Raw genomic sequence first — 14811 nt, 5'->3', positions numbered from 1 at the left:
CAGATAGAACACGTAATGACACCCACGCCCAAATAACCCGCTCTGGCCTGGTTGAGGCCCAATCACAGACTACAGGGGCAGTGTTGTGAAGTTTAGTTCAGCCAAGTTTAGCCTCAGTCTGAACCCCATCTCCCTAGAGGTGTCTTCTGTTCCCTCCCTCTTCCTCCCCTTGTCTCTTGTGCATGCTCAACACAGCCTGGATCAGTTAGTTCAGAGGTTCTGAGGAGGCACTACACAGCTCTGGGATCCAGTTTGAAGTCAGTGTTCATTTAGCTACTGGTGAGATGGATAAGTGTGTGATGACACTCCCAGTCCTGCTGCTGTTCCTGGGCCTGGTTGTGATGTCCCGATCCTGTCTAGAGCCAGCCTCTGCATACAGGTTCACTGGGGCTGTCTGTAGGCTGACCTACCCTGCAGCGGTGGTCTGTGAGTATCTATCTTATTGATTCCAGTCTCCCTACGGTGTTTTCTCAAATGTTTTTCACCAGAACTGTTACTCTCAGGGTAGTTAACTGTTTTGTAAAGTATTGTCTTTAGTCTACAGTGAGGGAAAAAACTGCCCACTGACAAAGAAATTATCAGTCTGTTATTTTAATGGTACGTTTATTTGAACAGTGAGAGACAGAATAACAACAACAAAATCCAGAAAAACACATGTCAAAAATGTTATAAATTGATTTGCATTTTAATGAGGGAAATAAGTATTTGACCCCCTCTGCAAAACATGACTTAGTACTTGGTGGCAAAACCCTTGTTGGCAATCACAGAGGTCAGACGTTTCTTGTAGTTGGCCACCAGGTTTGCACACATCTCAGGAGGGATTTTGTCCCACTCCTCTTTGCAGATCTTCTCCAAGTCATTAAGGTTTCGAGGCTGACGTTTGGCAAATCGAACCTTCAGCTCCCTCCACAGATTTTCTATGGGATTAAGGTCTGGAGACTAGCTAGGCCACTCCAGGACCTTAATGTGCTTCTTGAGCCACTCCTTTGTTGCCTTGGCCGTGTGTTTTGGTCATTGTCATGCTGGAATACCCATCCATGACCCATTTTCAATGCCCTGGCTGAGGGAAGGAGGTCCTCACCCAAGATTTGACGGTACATGGCCCCGTCCATCGTCCCTTTGATGCGGTGAAGTTGTCCTGTCCCCTTAGCAGAAAAACACCCCAAAAGCATAATGTTTCCACCTCCATGGTTGAAGGTGGGGATGGTGTTCTTGGGGGTCATAGGCAGCATTCCTCCTCCTCCAAACACGGCAAGTTGAGTTGATGCCAAAGAGCTCCATTTTGGTCTCATCTGACCACAACACTTTCACCCAGTTGTCCTCTGAATCATTCAGATGTTCATTGGCAAACTTCAGACGGGCATGTAAATGTGCTTCCTTGAGCAGGGGGACCTTGCGGGCGCTGCAGGATTTCAGTCCTTCACGGCGTAGTGTGTTACTAATTGTTTTCTTGGTGACTATGGTCCCAGCTGACTATGGTCCCAGATCATTGACAAGATCTTCCCGTGCAGTTCTGGGCTGATTCCTCACAGTTCTCATGATCATTGCAAATCCACAAGGTGAGATCTTGCATGGAGCCCCAGGCCGAGGGAGATTGACAGTTATTTTGTGTTTCTTCCGTTTGCGAATAATCGCACCAACTGTTGTCACCTTCTCACCAAGCTGCTTGGCGATGGTCTTGTAGCCCATTCCAGCCTTGTGTAGGTCTACAATCTTGTCCCTGACATCCTTGGAGAGCTCTTTGGTCTTGGCCATGGTGGAGAGTTTGGAATCTGATTGATTGCTTCTGTGGACAGGTATTATTTTATACAGGTAACAAACTGAGATTAGGAGCACTCCCTTTAAGAGTCACCTGGGAGCCAGAAATTTTTCTGATTGAGAGGGGGTCAAATACTTATTTCCCTCATTAAAATGCAAATCAATTTCTAACATTTTTGACATGCGTTTTTCTGGATTTTGTTGTTGTTATTCTGTCTCTCACTGTTCAAATAAACCTACCATTAAAATTATAGACTGATCATTTCTTTGTCAGTGGGCAAATGTACAAAATCAGCAGGGGATCAAATACTTTTTTCCCTCACTGTATATATAGACAAATTGTGTATTTTCTCTTTAGTAAATGAGAAGACGACCAAGGTCATCCAGGCTGCGTTCCAGCATGCCAAATATCCAAGCATTAGCAATGAGAAGTCTATTCTCTTTGTTGGAAAGGTGAAATATGGACTTGCCAAGTGAGTGGACCTGACAGTCAGTGTACCTGCACCACATGCACGCGCTTATGCTGTTCCTTTCAACCTCCTCCATTCCCTCGCATGCCATCCTTTTATCCTGCATTCACTTACCATAGATGATGTATACGACACATGATTGGATGAATGCATAAGCACTCCTTTTTCAATCAATAACAGATTGGATGTCATCACGGTCGCCATTGCTTTGTTGTTTTGCTCCTTTATTCTTTCTAAAATGAACAACCAATAATAACGTCCTCTCCTGACCTTTGCCCTCTCAGTCTGGAGATCCATAACCTGTCGATTGGGCGGAGTGAGTTTGAGCTCATAGCAGGTGAAGGCATTGAGATTGCCATCTCCAACGTGTCTGCTGTTTTCAAAGGAACCATCCAGTATGGATATGGAAGCTGGCTGTGAGTCCTTCCATCAGTCATTTTTATTTATTTTCATTTGATTTCACCTTTATTTAACCAGGTAGGCCAGTTGAGAATAAGTTCTCATTTACAACTGCGACCTGGCCAAGATAAAGCAAAGCAGTTCGACACATACAACAACACAGAGTTACACATGGAGTAAACAAACATACAGTCAATAATACAGTATAAACAAGTCTATACACGATGTGAGCAAATGAGGTGAGAAGGGCGGTAAAGGCAAAAAAAGGCCATGGTGGCAAAGTAAATACAATATAGCAAGTAAAACACTGGAATGGTAGATTTGCAGTGGAAGAATGTGCAAAGTAGAAATAAAAATAATGGGGTGCAAAGGAGCAAAATAAATAAATAAAATAAATAAATACAGTAGGGAAAGAGCTAGTTGTTTGGGCTAAATTATAGGTGGGCTATGTCCAGGTGCAGTAATCTGTGAGCTGCTCTGACAGTTGGTGCTTAAAGCTAGTGAGGGAGATAAGTGTTTCCAGTTTCAGAGATTTTTGTAGTTCGTTCCAGTCATTGGCAGCAGAGAACTGGAAGGAGAGGCGGCCAAAGAAAGAATTGGTTTTGTAGGTGACCAGAGAGATATACCTGCTGGAGCGCGTGCTACAGGTGGGTGATGCTATGGTGACCAGCGAGCTGAGATAAGGTGGGACTTTACCTAGCAGGGTCTTGTAGATGACATGGAGCCAGTGGGTTTGGCGACGAGTATGAAGCGAGGGCCAGCCAACGAGAGCGTACAGGTCGCAATGGTGGGTAGTATATGGGGCTTTGGTGACAAAACGGATTGCACTGTGATAGACTGCATCCAATTTGTTGAGTAGGGTATTGGAGGCTATTTTGTAAATGACATCGCCAAAGTCGAGGATTGGTAGGATGGTCAGTTTTACAAGGGTATGTTTGGCAGCATGAGTGAAGGATGCTTTGTTTGCGAAATAAGAAGCCAATTCTAGATTTTACTTTGGATTGGAAATGTTTGATGTGGGTCTGGAAGGAGAGTTTACAGTCTAACCAGACACCTAGGTATTTGTAGTTGTCCACATATTCTAAGTCAGAGCCGTCCAGAGTAGTGATGTTGGACAGGCGGGCAGGTGCAGGCAGCGATCGGTTGAAGAGCATGCATTTAGTTTTACTTGTATTTAATAGAAATTGGAGGCCACGGAAGGAGAGTTGTATGGCATTGAAGCTTGCTTGGAGGGTTGTTAACACAGGGTCCAAAGAAGGGCCAGAAGTATACAGAATGGTGTCGTCTGCGTAGAGGTGAATCAGAGACTCACCAGCAGCAAGAGCGACACCATTGATGGATACAGAGAAGAGAGTCGGTCCAAGAATTGAACACTGTGGCACCCCCATAGAGACTGCCAGAGGTCCGGACAGCAGACCCTCCGATTTGACACACTGAACTCTATCAGAGAAGTAGTTGGTGAACCAGGCGAGGCAATCATTTGAGAAACCAAGGCTGTCGAGTCTGCCGATGAGGATGTGGTGATTGACAGAGTCAAAGCCTTGGCCAGATCAATGAATACGGCTGCACAGTAATGTTTCTTATCGATGGCGGTTAAGATATCGTTTAGGACCTTGAGCGTGGCTGAGGTGCACCCATGACCAGCTCTGAAACCAGATTGCATAGCAATATTTTCATTGTGAAAAGGGAGGATGAGAGGGATGGAAATAGTTTGTGATATGATTAGATATAACTTTCTAGATCTTACAGTTAAGTATGTTGTGATTTATCCAAATGTCATGTTGGCTACTACTGTAGTTTTGTATGTTAACCTTGAATAGCTGCGTGGTCATGACACTGCCATGTGTAATCTGTTTTGCAGTGTCAATGTGGGACATTCAGTAGATTTTGAAATTGATTCGCACATTGATCTTGGCATTAACCCCAAACTCTGTAAGTACCTTTTTCTACCCATTGTTTGTGTGGTGTTCAATGTTCACTCTTCCTTCTCATTCTTCCAAAGAGTTTACAGGAATCTTATCTTACCTTTTGTAATGTATTTCCTGCCAGTGATCATGTGCTTTCTCTGTCTCAGATTGTGGAAAGGGGAAAGTTGCTGCAGACACATCAGACTGCTACCTCACATTCCACAAGCTGGATCTCCTGCTGCAGGGAGACAGGGAGTAAGTGGCACGTTCTGGAACTCCGATAGTTTTATACACATAGTGTAAAATGGTTTATCTGTAATGTCCTCTTCCTTCAAGGGAAGTAACATGAAGGACAAACCCTGTGTTTTACATTCTGGCTTTAGGCCTGGCTGGCTCAAGAGGCTGTTCACAAACTTCATCACCTTCACTGTGAAGCTGGTTATTAAAAGCCAGGTGAGTGATGATTAGAGGGAAATATAGGAGAATAATGTACTGTTGGACTTAGGGTAGGCCGTCTTTGTAAATAAGAATTTGTTCTTAACTGACTTGCCTAGTTAAATAAGCCTGCAGTGTATCAAAGTATTGCTGATGGCTCAACTCTGCCCTCTACTGTCTTGTTAATGCAACCCAGCAAAAACATTGTCACATCAGCTGCAACATAGAATTAAACAATATCCCTGTTTTCGTCATCTTAGATCTGTAAGGAGATCAATAATGTGGCAAACATATTGGCGGACTTTATACAGGAACGAGCAGGTATGGACACATTTGGGGAGCCTGGGTAGATAGCACACGAAGCCTATAGAGGTATCAAGACTTTCTCTTATTTAGAATATCTGTCAGTGACTATGTTTACATCTCCACGTTGATTCCCACAGAGCAATTCCTTAGTGATGGTGACATCAGCATGGATATTGGAGTAACTTCTGCCCCTGTCATCACATCCAATTACATTGAATCATACCACAAGGTACTGTATATCCCTTTATTATCTAGCATTCATATTCATTGTACATGATGATGCACAATGCCAATTGTTATTATATGTATTACAGTATCTTTCTTCTGTCTTCCCATGATGTCCAGGGTCTGGCCAAATACAACAACATGACAGCTGTCATCAATGAGTCTGTATTCGACCCCAGCCAACTGACAGAGGACCGCATGCTTTACTTCTGGATCTCTGATGAGGTCTTCAACCCCCTGATTACAGCTGCCCACCAAGATAGACGTTTTGTCCTCAACATCTCTGGTCTGGAGCTCACAGTAGGTGTCTACCAGACTAGTGGAAGTCATGTGGACTAGTGTCCAAGGCAGCATTTATCAGGAAAACAGTAATCAGGACTTGTTGTTGGGGTTTGGTCCACGGTGTGTTACAATATGGTAGAGGCAGGGAAACTGACTGTAGCACTGTGACGGGGAATGACATTCTTGTTCATTACAAGCTGAATTACTGTGTTTGTTTTAATGTATGCCAGTTATTTAACATGGTCAATTTCATTTCAGGAACTGTTTAAGACACATTTGTCTACCCCCATTCCAGAGTTCCTTAGCCAGGTATGTGACAAACCCACTCAGGACAGTCCTCAGACAGACACAATATGTTTTTATCAGCTCCACAGACCATGTGACCTATCTTGGCCTCTGCAATTTAGTGGTGTTTTGAGTTTCATTGTATTTCAAACCTCATATATTGTGTACACAGGTAAGTCAGTGTGATAAATCTGTCTGTGCCTGTATGAAACCTGTCTCTCTGTATCCTTTTGGCAGTTTCTGTCCTCTGAGGAGCCAGTGCTGAGGGTGTGGAGTGTGTCAGTGCCTCACCTGTGGACGACCCCAATGGGCACCTATGTCAGAGCTGTGGCTGCAGCAGAACTGACTAGCGGAGCTGAGGACATCCCAGGACTTTACTTTGAGATGGTCAGCCAAACAAACACCTGTTTTAATATTTTAAATGATAGCCTGGCATCAGACAGTAATGTGTCCAAGAAGAGTAGCTGAATGGGGTTTGTCGTTGTCTAGGAGGTGGAGGTTGTAGTGACTGCTTCCTACGCCAAGAAGAAACTGATCCTAATCGCTACAACATCACAGTGAGTCCATTTATGCGCCTATACTGTAGTGAACATGTACATACACATGTATAGGAGCTGCATATGTGAGTAAAGGCATTACATGAAGACCATGCTTTTAATTGGTCTTGTGATACTGACTCCACTGTGCCTCTATAAGGGATACAGACTAATGGTTTAGTAAAACACTTTCTGATTGCATGGCAGTTTACTAACAAGTATACGGAACAAATATATAAACGCAACATGTAATGTGTTGGTCCCATGTTTCCTGAGCTGAAATAAAAGATCTCAGAAATGTTCAATAAGCACAAAAAGATTATTTCTCTCAAATTTTAGGGACAAATTTGATTTCATCCCTGTTAGTGAGCATTTCTCCTTTGCCAAGATAATTCATCCACCTGACAGGTGTGGCATATCAAGAAGATGATTAAACAGCATGGTCATTACACAGGTGCACTTTGTGCTGGGGACAATAAATGGCCACTCTAAAATGTCCAGTTTTGACACAATGCCTCAAGTTTTGAGCAAGCATGCAATTGGCATGCTGACTGCAGGAATGTCCACCAGCGTTGTTGCCAGAGAATTTAATGTCCATTTCTCTGCCATAAGCCGCCTTCAATGCCGGCCTCACAAATGCTGACCACGTGTAACCACGCCAGCCCAGGACCTCCACATCTGAATTCTTCATCTGCGGAATAGTCTGAAACCAGCCACCCGAACAGCTGATGAAACTGTGGGTTTGCACAACTGAAGAATTTCTGCACAAACTGTCAGAAACTGTTTCAGGGAAGCTAATCTGCGTGCTCAAATCAAAACTCTAATAAAATATTATTGGTCACATACACATATTTAGCAGATGTTATTGCGGGTGTAGCGAAATACTTGTGTTCCTAGCTCCAACAGTGCAGTAAATATACTTCTCCCATTGGCAAAGTAACTCAAAAGGGGCTGATATGATTCACGCTTCTTTGAAAATATATATAATAAATTATCAACCCTGCAAGCAATACAAGACTATTATCATGGTGGGAGATTGTAATACTATTTTAAATACCTTAATGGACCGTAATCAAAATCACATTACAAACTATCACCCTCGTGCTCTTAAGGAAATCATGAATGTCATGGATATATTGGAACTGGTGGATATAAGGAGGCTTAAATATCCTGACCTAGTGAGATATACAGGGGCTCCCGAGTGGTGCAGCGGTCTAAGGCACTGCTTCTCAGTGCTAGATGCGTCACTACAGACCCTGGTTCGATTCCAGTCTGTATCACAACTGGCCATGATTGAGAGTCCTATAGGGCGGTGCACAATTGGCCCAGTGTCGTTAGGGTTTGGCCGGGGTAGGCCGTCATTGTAAATAAGAATTTGTTCTTAACTGACTTGCCTAGTTAAATTTTAAAAAAACATGGCGGAGGCTCAATCAAGCTTGACTTCTTTCTTATGTCATTCTCATTGGCACCAAAAGTAAAAACGGGGTTGATAGGGGATAGAATGCTGTCGGACCATCAGATAATTGACATATACATTACTCTTACTGAATTTCCACGTGGGCGAGGATATTGGACATTTAATCATAGCCTATTGGATGATAACTTGTTTTTAACTAGGACAGAGTTAATTTTTCTGACATAACATAGGTACAGCAAATCCCCTTATTGTATGGGACACTTTAAATGTGAAGAAAAGATAGGTAGCAATAAAAACTGTACCATAGAGGCTCAGAATAAGTGAGAGGAAAAACAAAAAGAAACGGAACTAATTCAACAAAGATCACAAGTAATATATTATAATAATAAAGCAAAGTGGATGGAATATGGGGAGAAATGCACCAAATTATTTTTACATCTTCAACATAGAAATGCTACCAAAAAGAATTTACTGAAACTTGTTACAAGTGAGAGTCACCCATGATTCACCAAATTATATTTTGAAAGTGGAAGCGGAGTAGACCTACATTAAGGATATGTTTTAGTTTCAGTCTCCTCCATCTTCTCTAACCGAAGCTAATTGTATGGATTTAAAAAATATATATATGTAAAATTAACAGTCTGAGTTGACTTGGAGAAGTCTATCACTTCTCCAAGTCATTAAGGTTTCGAGGCTGACGTTTGGCAAATCGAACCTTCAGCGCCCTCCACAGATTTTACCCTATGTTCAAGAAAGGCCTTTTTCCCCTTAATTCAGATTACAACCTCTCACTTTCAGTTATTTGAAAAGGAAATCCTCTCTCAAATATCGCTGTTTTCAAAACAAGCCATAGAAAGTTTGTTGCAATTTCAATTTAATCCACCAGAAAAGACAACAAATAATACAACAAATATTATGGTTAAACTCAACTATACTAATTGATTAAAAAAGCAGTATGTTTGAAAAAATGTTTTTAAAATGTATAATCTTTGTAAAATATATTATAAATAGGACTGGTGGAGTTATGTCACACATGCAGCTAACAAAAACAAATGGAAATGTCTGCTCTATCCAAAATTACAACCAACTAATTGCAGCATTAACGCAAAATGGAAGAGGAAAGGGGAAAAGGAAGGAACTTGTCTGTCGGCATTGCATTGAAGACCAAAATTGGTTATAGAAAATTGTGATAAATAAAAAAGTATAGCAGTTTAATTTAAGGACCAAAAAATTTACAGCCGTGCCACATAGATTGCAAAATAGTTAGGAAGAGATTTTCGATGTACCGATTCCATGGCACATGGTTTATGAACTGATAGGCAAAACGACTTCGGATCGAACCCACAAATGCTGATGCTCCAGATACTCAACTAGTCTAAAGAAGGCCAGTTTTATTGCTTCTTTAATCAGAACTACAGTTTTCAGTTGTGCTAACATAATTGCAAACAGGTTTTCTAATGATCAATTAGCCTTTTAAAAGGATTAACATAGATTTAGCTAACACACCGTGCCATTGGAACACAGGAGTGATGGTTGCTGATAATGGGCCTATGTAGATATTCCATTAGAAATCAGTCGTTTCCAGCTACAATAGTCATTTACAACATTAACAATGTCTACACTGTATTTCTGATCAATTTGATGATATTTTAATGGACAAAAAATTTGCTTTTCTTTCAAAAACAAGGACATTTCTAAATGACTCCTAACTAATATATATATATATATATATATATATATATATATATATATATATATATATACATACACAGTGGGGCAAAAAAGTATTTAGTTAGCCACCAATTGTGCAAGTTCTCCCACTTAAAAAGATGAGAGAGGCCTGTAATTTTCATCATAGGTACACTTCAACTATGACAGACAAAATTAGAAAAATAAATCCAGAAAATCACATTGTAGGATTTTTTATGAATTTATTTGCAAATTATGGTGGAAAATAAGTATTTGGTCACCTACAAACAAGCACGATTTCTGGCTCTCACAGACCTGTAACTTCTTCTTTAAGAGGCTCCTCTGTCCTCCACTCTTTACCTGTATTAATGGCACCTGTTTGAACTTGTTATCAGTATAAAAGAGACCTGTCCACAACCTCAAACAGTCACACTCCAAACTCCACTATGGCCAAGACCAAAAAGCTGTCAAAGGACACCAGAAACAAAATTGTAGACCTGAACCAGGCTGGGAAGACTGAATCTGCAATAGGTAAGCAGCTTGGTTTGAAGAAATCAACTGTGGGAGCAATTATTAGGAAATGGAAGACATACAAGACCACTGATAATCTCCCTCGATCTGGGGCTCCACGTAAGATCTCACCCCGTGGGGTCAAAATGATCACAAGAACGTTGAGCAAAAATTCCAGAACCACACGGGGGGACCTAGTGAATGACCTGCAGAGACCTGGGACTAAAGTAACAAAGCCTACCATCAGCAAGGGCATTGAAGATGAAACGTGTCTGGGTCTTTCAGCATGACAATGATCCCAAACACACCGCCCGGGCAACAAAGGAGTGGCTTCGTAAGAAGCATTTCAAGGTCCTGGAGTGGCCTAGCCAGTCTCCAGATCTCAACCCCATAGAAAATCTTTGGAGGGAGTTGAAAGTCCGTGTTGCCCAGCAACAGCCCCAAAACATCACTGCTCTAGAGGAGATCTGCATGGAGGAATGGGCCAAAATACCAGCAACAGTGTGTGAAAACCTTGTGAAGACTTACAGAAAATGTTTGACCTCTGTCATTGCCAACAAAGGGTATATAACAAAGTATTGAGATAACAAAAGTTTATTGACCAAATACTTATTTTCCACCATAATTTGCAAATTAATGAATTAAAAATCCTACAATGTGATTTTCTGGATTTTTTTTCCCTTGTTTTGTCTGTCATAGTTGAAATTATGAAAATGATGAAAATTACAGGCCTCTCCCATATTTTTAAGTGGGAGAACTTGCACAATTGGTGGTTAACTAAATACTTTTTTTATATATATATACCTCACACTGCTGCCTATGTCTGTGCAAGTAAAGAAAAGAAACAACACTTATGTGACTTTGCTTCTTCCCACTGAAGAATTTCCATAATGAAGGATTCACTGTCCACAGACACACTGCAGGTGAGAATTAAATAGGCATACTGAATCCCAAGTGACCAGTAGCGGTGGTAGATTGCTTTATTTCTCCTTTCCTTATGCTCTCCAGATGGTTGAAGCCCACATTGAATATTTGAAAGAGGCAGTGGAGAAAATAGGTGTCCCAAAAGTCATATCCAGTGAGTACTGTTTCATCCTCTCAGGCTTAGTGAATTGTGATATACAGTGCATATGGAAAGTATTCAGACCCACATTTTGTTACATTACAGCCTTATTCTAAAAGGAATTTAATCGTTTTTTTTCTCTCATCAAACTAAAGTTGAATTTTATATACAGTTTAGCCAAATACATTTAAACTCAGTTTTTCACAATTCCTGACATTTAATCCTAGTACAAATTCCCTGTCTTAGGTCAGTTAGGATCACCACTTTTATTTTATGAATGTGAAATGTCAGAATAATAGTAGAGAGAATTATTTATTTCAGCTTTTATTTCTTTCATCACATTCCCAGTGGGTCAGAGCAGTGGCTTCTTCCTCGTTGAGCAGCCTTTCAGGTTATGTCGATATAGGACTCGTTTTACTGTGGATTTACATACTTTTGTACCTGTTTCCTCTAGCATCTTCACACAGTCCTTTGCTGTTGTTCTGGGATTGATTTGCACTTTTCGCGCCAAAGTACGTTCATCTCTAGGACACAGAACGTGTCTTCCTGAGTGGTATGACGGCTGCGTGGTCCCATGGTGTTTATACTTGCGTACTATTGTTTGTACAGATGAATGTGGTACCTTCAGGCGTTTGGAAATTGCTCCCAAGGATGAACCAGACTTGTGGTGGTCTACAATTCTTTTCTGAGGTCTTGGCTGATTTCTTTTGAATTTCCCATGATGTCAAGCAAAGAGACACTGACTTTGAAGGTAGGCCTTGAAATACATCCACAGGTAAACCTCCAATTGACTCAAATCATGTCAATTACCCTATCAGAAGCTTCTAAAGCCATGACATCATTTTCTGGAATTTTCCAAGCTGTTTAAAGGCACAGTCAACTTGGTGTATGTAAACTTCTGACCCACTGGAATTGTGATACAGTGAATTATAAGTGAAATAATCTGTCTGTAAACTTTTGTTGTAAAAATGACTTTTGTCATGTACAAAGTAGATGTCCTAACTGACTTGCCAAAACTATAGTTTGTTAACAAGAAATTTGTGGAGTGGTTGAAAAATGAGTTTTAATGACTCCAACCTAAGTGTATGTAAACTTCCGACTTCAACTGTACATACAATACCCATAAAGACAAAGCAAAAACTGTCTTTTTAAATATCACATTTACATAAGTACTTAGACCCTTTACTCAGTACTTTGTAGAAGCACCTTTGGCAGTGATTACAGCCTCGAATCTTCTTGGGTATGACGCTACAAGCTTGGCACATCTGTATTTGGGGACTTTCCCCCATTCTTCTCTGCAGATCCTCTCAAGCTCTGTCCGGTTGGATGGAGAGCGTTGCTGCACAGCTATTTTCAGGTCTCTCCAGAGATATTCGATCGGGTTCAAGTCCGGGGTCTGGCTGGGCCACTCAAGGACATTCAGAGACTTTTCCTGATGCCACTCCTGCGTTGTCTTGGCTGTGTGCTTAGGGTCATTGTCCTGTTGGAAGGTGAGCCTTCACCCCAGTCTGAGGTCCTGAGTGCTCTGGTGCAGGTTTTCATCAAGGATCTCTCTGTACTTTGTGCCGTTCATCTTTCCCTCAATCCTGACTAGTTTCCCAGTCCCTGCCGCTGAAAAAATCCCCAAGGCATGATGCTGCCATGCTTCACCATGCTTCAAACATGACAATTGGAGTTCAATATTGGTTTCATCAGACCAGAGAATGTTGTTTCTTGTGATCTGAGAGTCCTTTTGGTAAGCTCCAAGCGGGCTGTCATGTGCCTTTTACTGAGGAGTGGTTTCCATCTGGCCACTCTACCATAAAGGCCTGATTGGTGGAGTGCTGCAGAGATGGTTGTCCTTCTGGATGGTTCTCCCATCTCCACAGAGGAACTCTGGAGCTCTGTCAAAGTAAACATTGGGCTCTTGGTCCCCTCCCTGACCAAGGCCCTTGTCCCCCGATTGCTCAGTTTGGCCGGGCGGCCAACTCTAGGAAGTGGTTTGGTGGTTCCAAACTTCTTCCATTTAAGAATGATGGAAGCCACTGTGTTCTTGGGGACCTTTAATGCTGTTTGGAACCCTTCCCCAGATCTGTGTCTCGACACAATCCTGTCTCGGAGCTCTACGGATAATTCCTTCGACCTCATGGCTTGGTTTTTTTCTCTGACATGCAATGTCAACTGTAGGACCTTATATAAACAGGTGTGCGGCTTTCCCAATCGTGTCCAATCAATTGAATTTACCACAGGTTGATTCCAATCAAGTTGTAGAAACATCTCAAGGATGATCAATGGAAACGGGATGCACCTGAGCTCAATTTCGAGTCTCATAGCAAAGGGTCCGAATACTTATGTAAATAAGGTATTTCTGTTTTTTACTTCTTTTTTTTTTCATTTCTAAAAACCTGTTTTCACTTTGTCATTATAGGGTATTGTGTGTAGATTGATGAGGATTAAAAATATATATATTTTAGAATAAGGCTGTAACGTAACAAAATGTGGAAAAAGTCAAGGGGTCTGAATACTTTCCGAATGCACTGTAAGTGTGTTGTTGTGAACAATATAATATGTTCCTCTTTTGACCGTTGTCTTAGAACTAGAACCAAGTTTAACTGCACTACTGGACAAACAGGGAGCAAATCTGTTTGAGCTCATCGAACCCCAGGTTGTTTCTCAGGATGTGAGTACTCATACATACACCTTCACTTCATTCTTACTCATAAGCTCAAATTAAAATTTATACGCAAACTATAGGACTAAGTAAATATTTTACAGAACGGATACTATTCATTGTCATCTGTCTTTCTGTCTGTAGGGTTTTGTGATTATCCAGACAGACTTTGCCTTTCCTCATCATCTGCTTGTGGAATTCCTCAGGAAGACTCTGGAGTGATTCTAATGTTGAGATGGTGGGAGTGGTCACAGCCGCTCCCTGTCCCTGTGCATCAAATCACATACAGTAGGCTACAGTATACCGAGGTCTAATGTGCAATGTTTTGAATGACTGTATTAGTGGAGGTGTTGATAAACTTACACTTCGGAATACAATTACTAGTTGTATTTGCACATTAAACAGGAACAGGTGCAAACACATAGAAAATTAGGCACTCTGTGTGTGAAAAGGTTTTTGAAAAGGTCATTGTACACTCAGGTCTTTGTACACTCATTATGAACTTCTGTATTGACATGGTTGATTATGTCTCTTAACCTTGTCCCTAAAGCTGAATTAGAAATACAACTTGGCTCAATAAGAAACATGATTTGTATTTGCATACTGTAAGTAAAGGGTTAAATGTGACCATGGCAGTAGGGTATTTCCACTTATTGTGATTGGATTGGTTAATTTAATATTCCATGGATCAGGTGGCACAGAGCAGGTAGAACCGGTTCCTCTGCCAACTGCCCTGATGTACCAGGTGTCCCTCTGCCCTCTGGGAAGATAGCCATTCATCGATAGAAGATGGCTTCAGAATGGAAACAATACCAACTTGTTTGGTCTCTGAAATGTCCCACTGAAATGTGCATCTTTTAAATAAACTAATATATGGCT

The 14811-nt window shown here is 41.3% G+C and overlaps 1 protein-coding gene across 1 annotated transcript; it reads left to right on the top strand.

Moving 5' to 3' along the window:
• The first annotated feature begins 184 nt into the window (after positions 1–184).
• LOC110494745 (cholesteryl ester transfer protein, plasma) lies at positions 185–14811 on the top strand. The gene is made up of 16 exons (XM_021570075.2): positions 185–426; positions 2117–2231; positions 2513–2644; positions 4489–4559; positions 4702–4789; positions 4918–4987; positions 5230–5290; positions 5413–5504; positions 5621–5800; positions 6041–6091; positions 6305–6454; positions 6557–6624; positions 11100–11142; positions 11228–11297; positions 13856–13941; positions 14077–14811. Exons 1-16 carry the CDS (start codon positions 285–287, stop codon positions 14152–14154), a joined length of 1497 nt encoding a protein of 498 aa, XP_021425750.1. The 5' UTR covers positions 185–284; the 3' UTR covers positions 14155–14811.

Source organism: Oncorhynchus mykiss, chromosome 2 (assembly GCF_013265735.2).
Source record: "Oncorhynchus mykiss isolate Arlee chromosome 2, USDA_OmykA_1.1, whole genome shotgun sequence".
In the NCBI taxonomy this organism is placed as follows: domain Eukaryota; kingdom Metazoa; phylum Chordata; class Actinopteri; order Salmoniformes; family Salmonidae; genus Oncorhynchus; species Oncorhynchus mykiss.
The sequence above is the reverse complement of the archived record's forward strand: the minus strand, read 5'-3'. Positions and strand labels throughout refer to the sequence as shown.

What these genes read in the sequence shown, in the direction of transcription:
- LOC110494745 (XM_021570075.2), top strand. Translation starts at nt 285, where the DNA reads ATGGATAAGTGTGTGATGACACTCCCAGTCCTGCTGCTGTTCCTGGGC. An exon ending in TTCCAGAGTTCCTTAGCCAG is followed by an intron (nt 6,092 to 6,304) that starts GTATGTGACAAA and finishes TCCTTTTGGCAG; the next exon opens with TTTCTGTCCTCTGAGGAGCC. An exon ending in TGTCCCAAAAGTCATATCCA is followed by an intron (nt 11,298 to 13,855) that starts GTGAGTACTGTT and finishes CCGTTGTCTTAG; the next exon opens with AACTAGAACCAAGTTTAACT.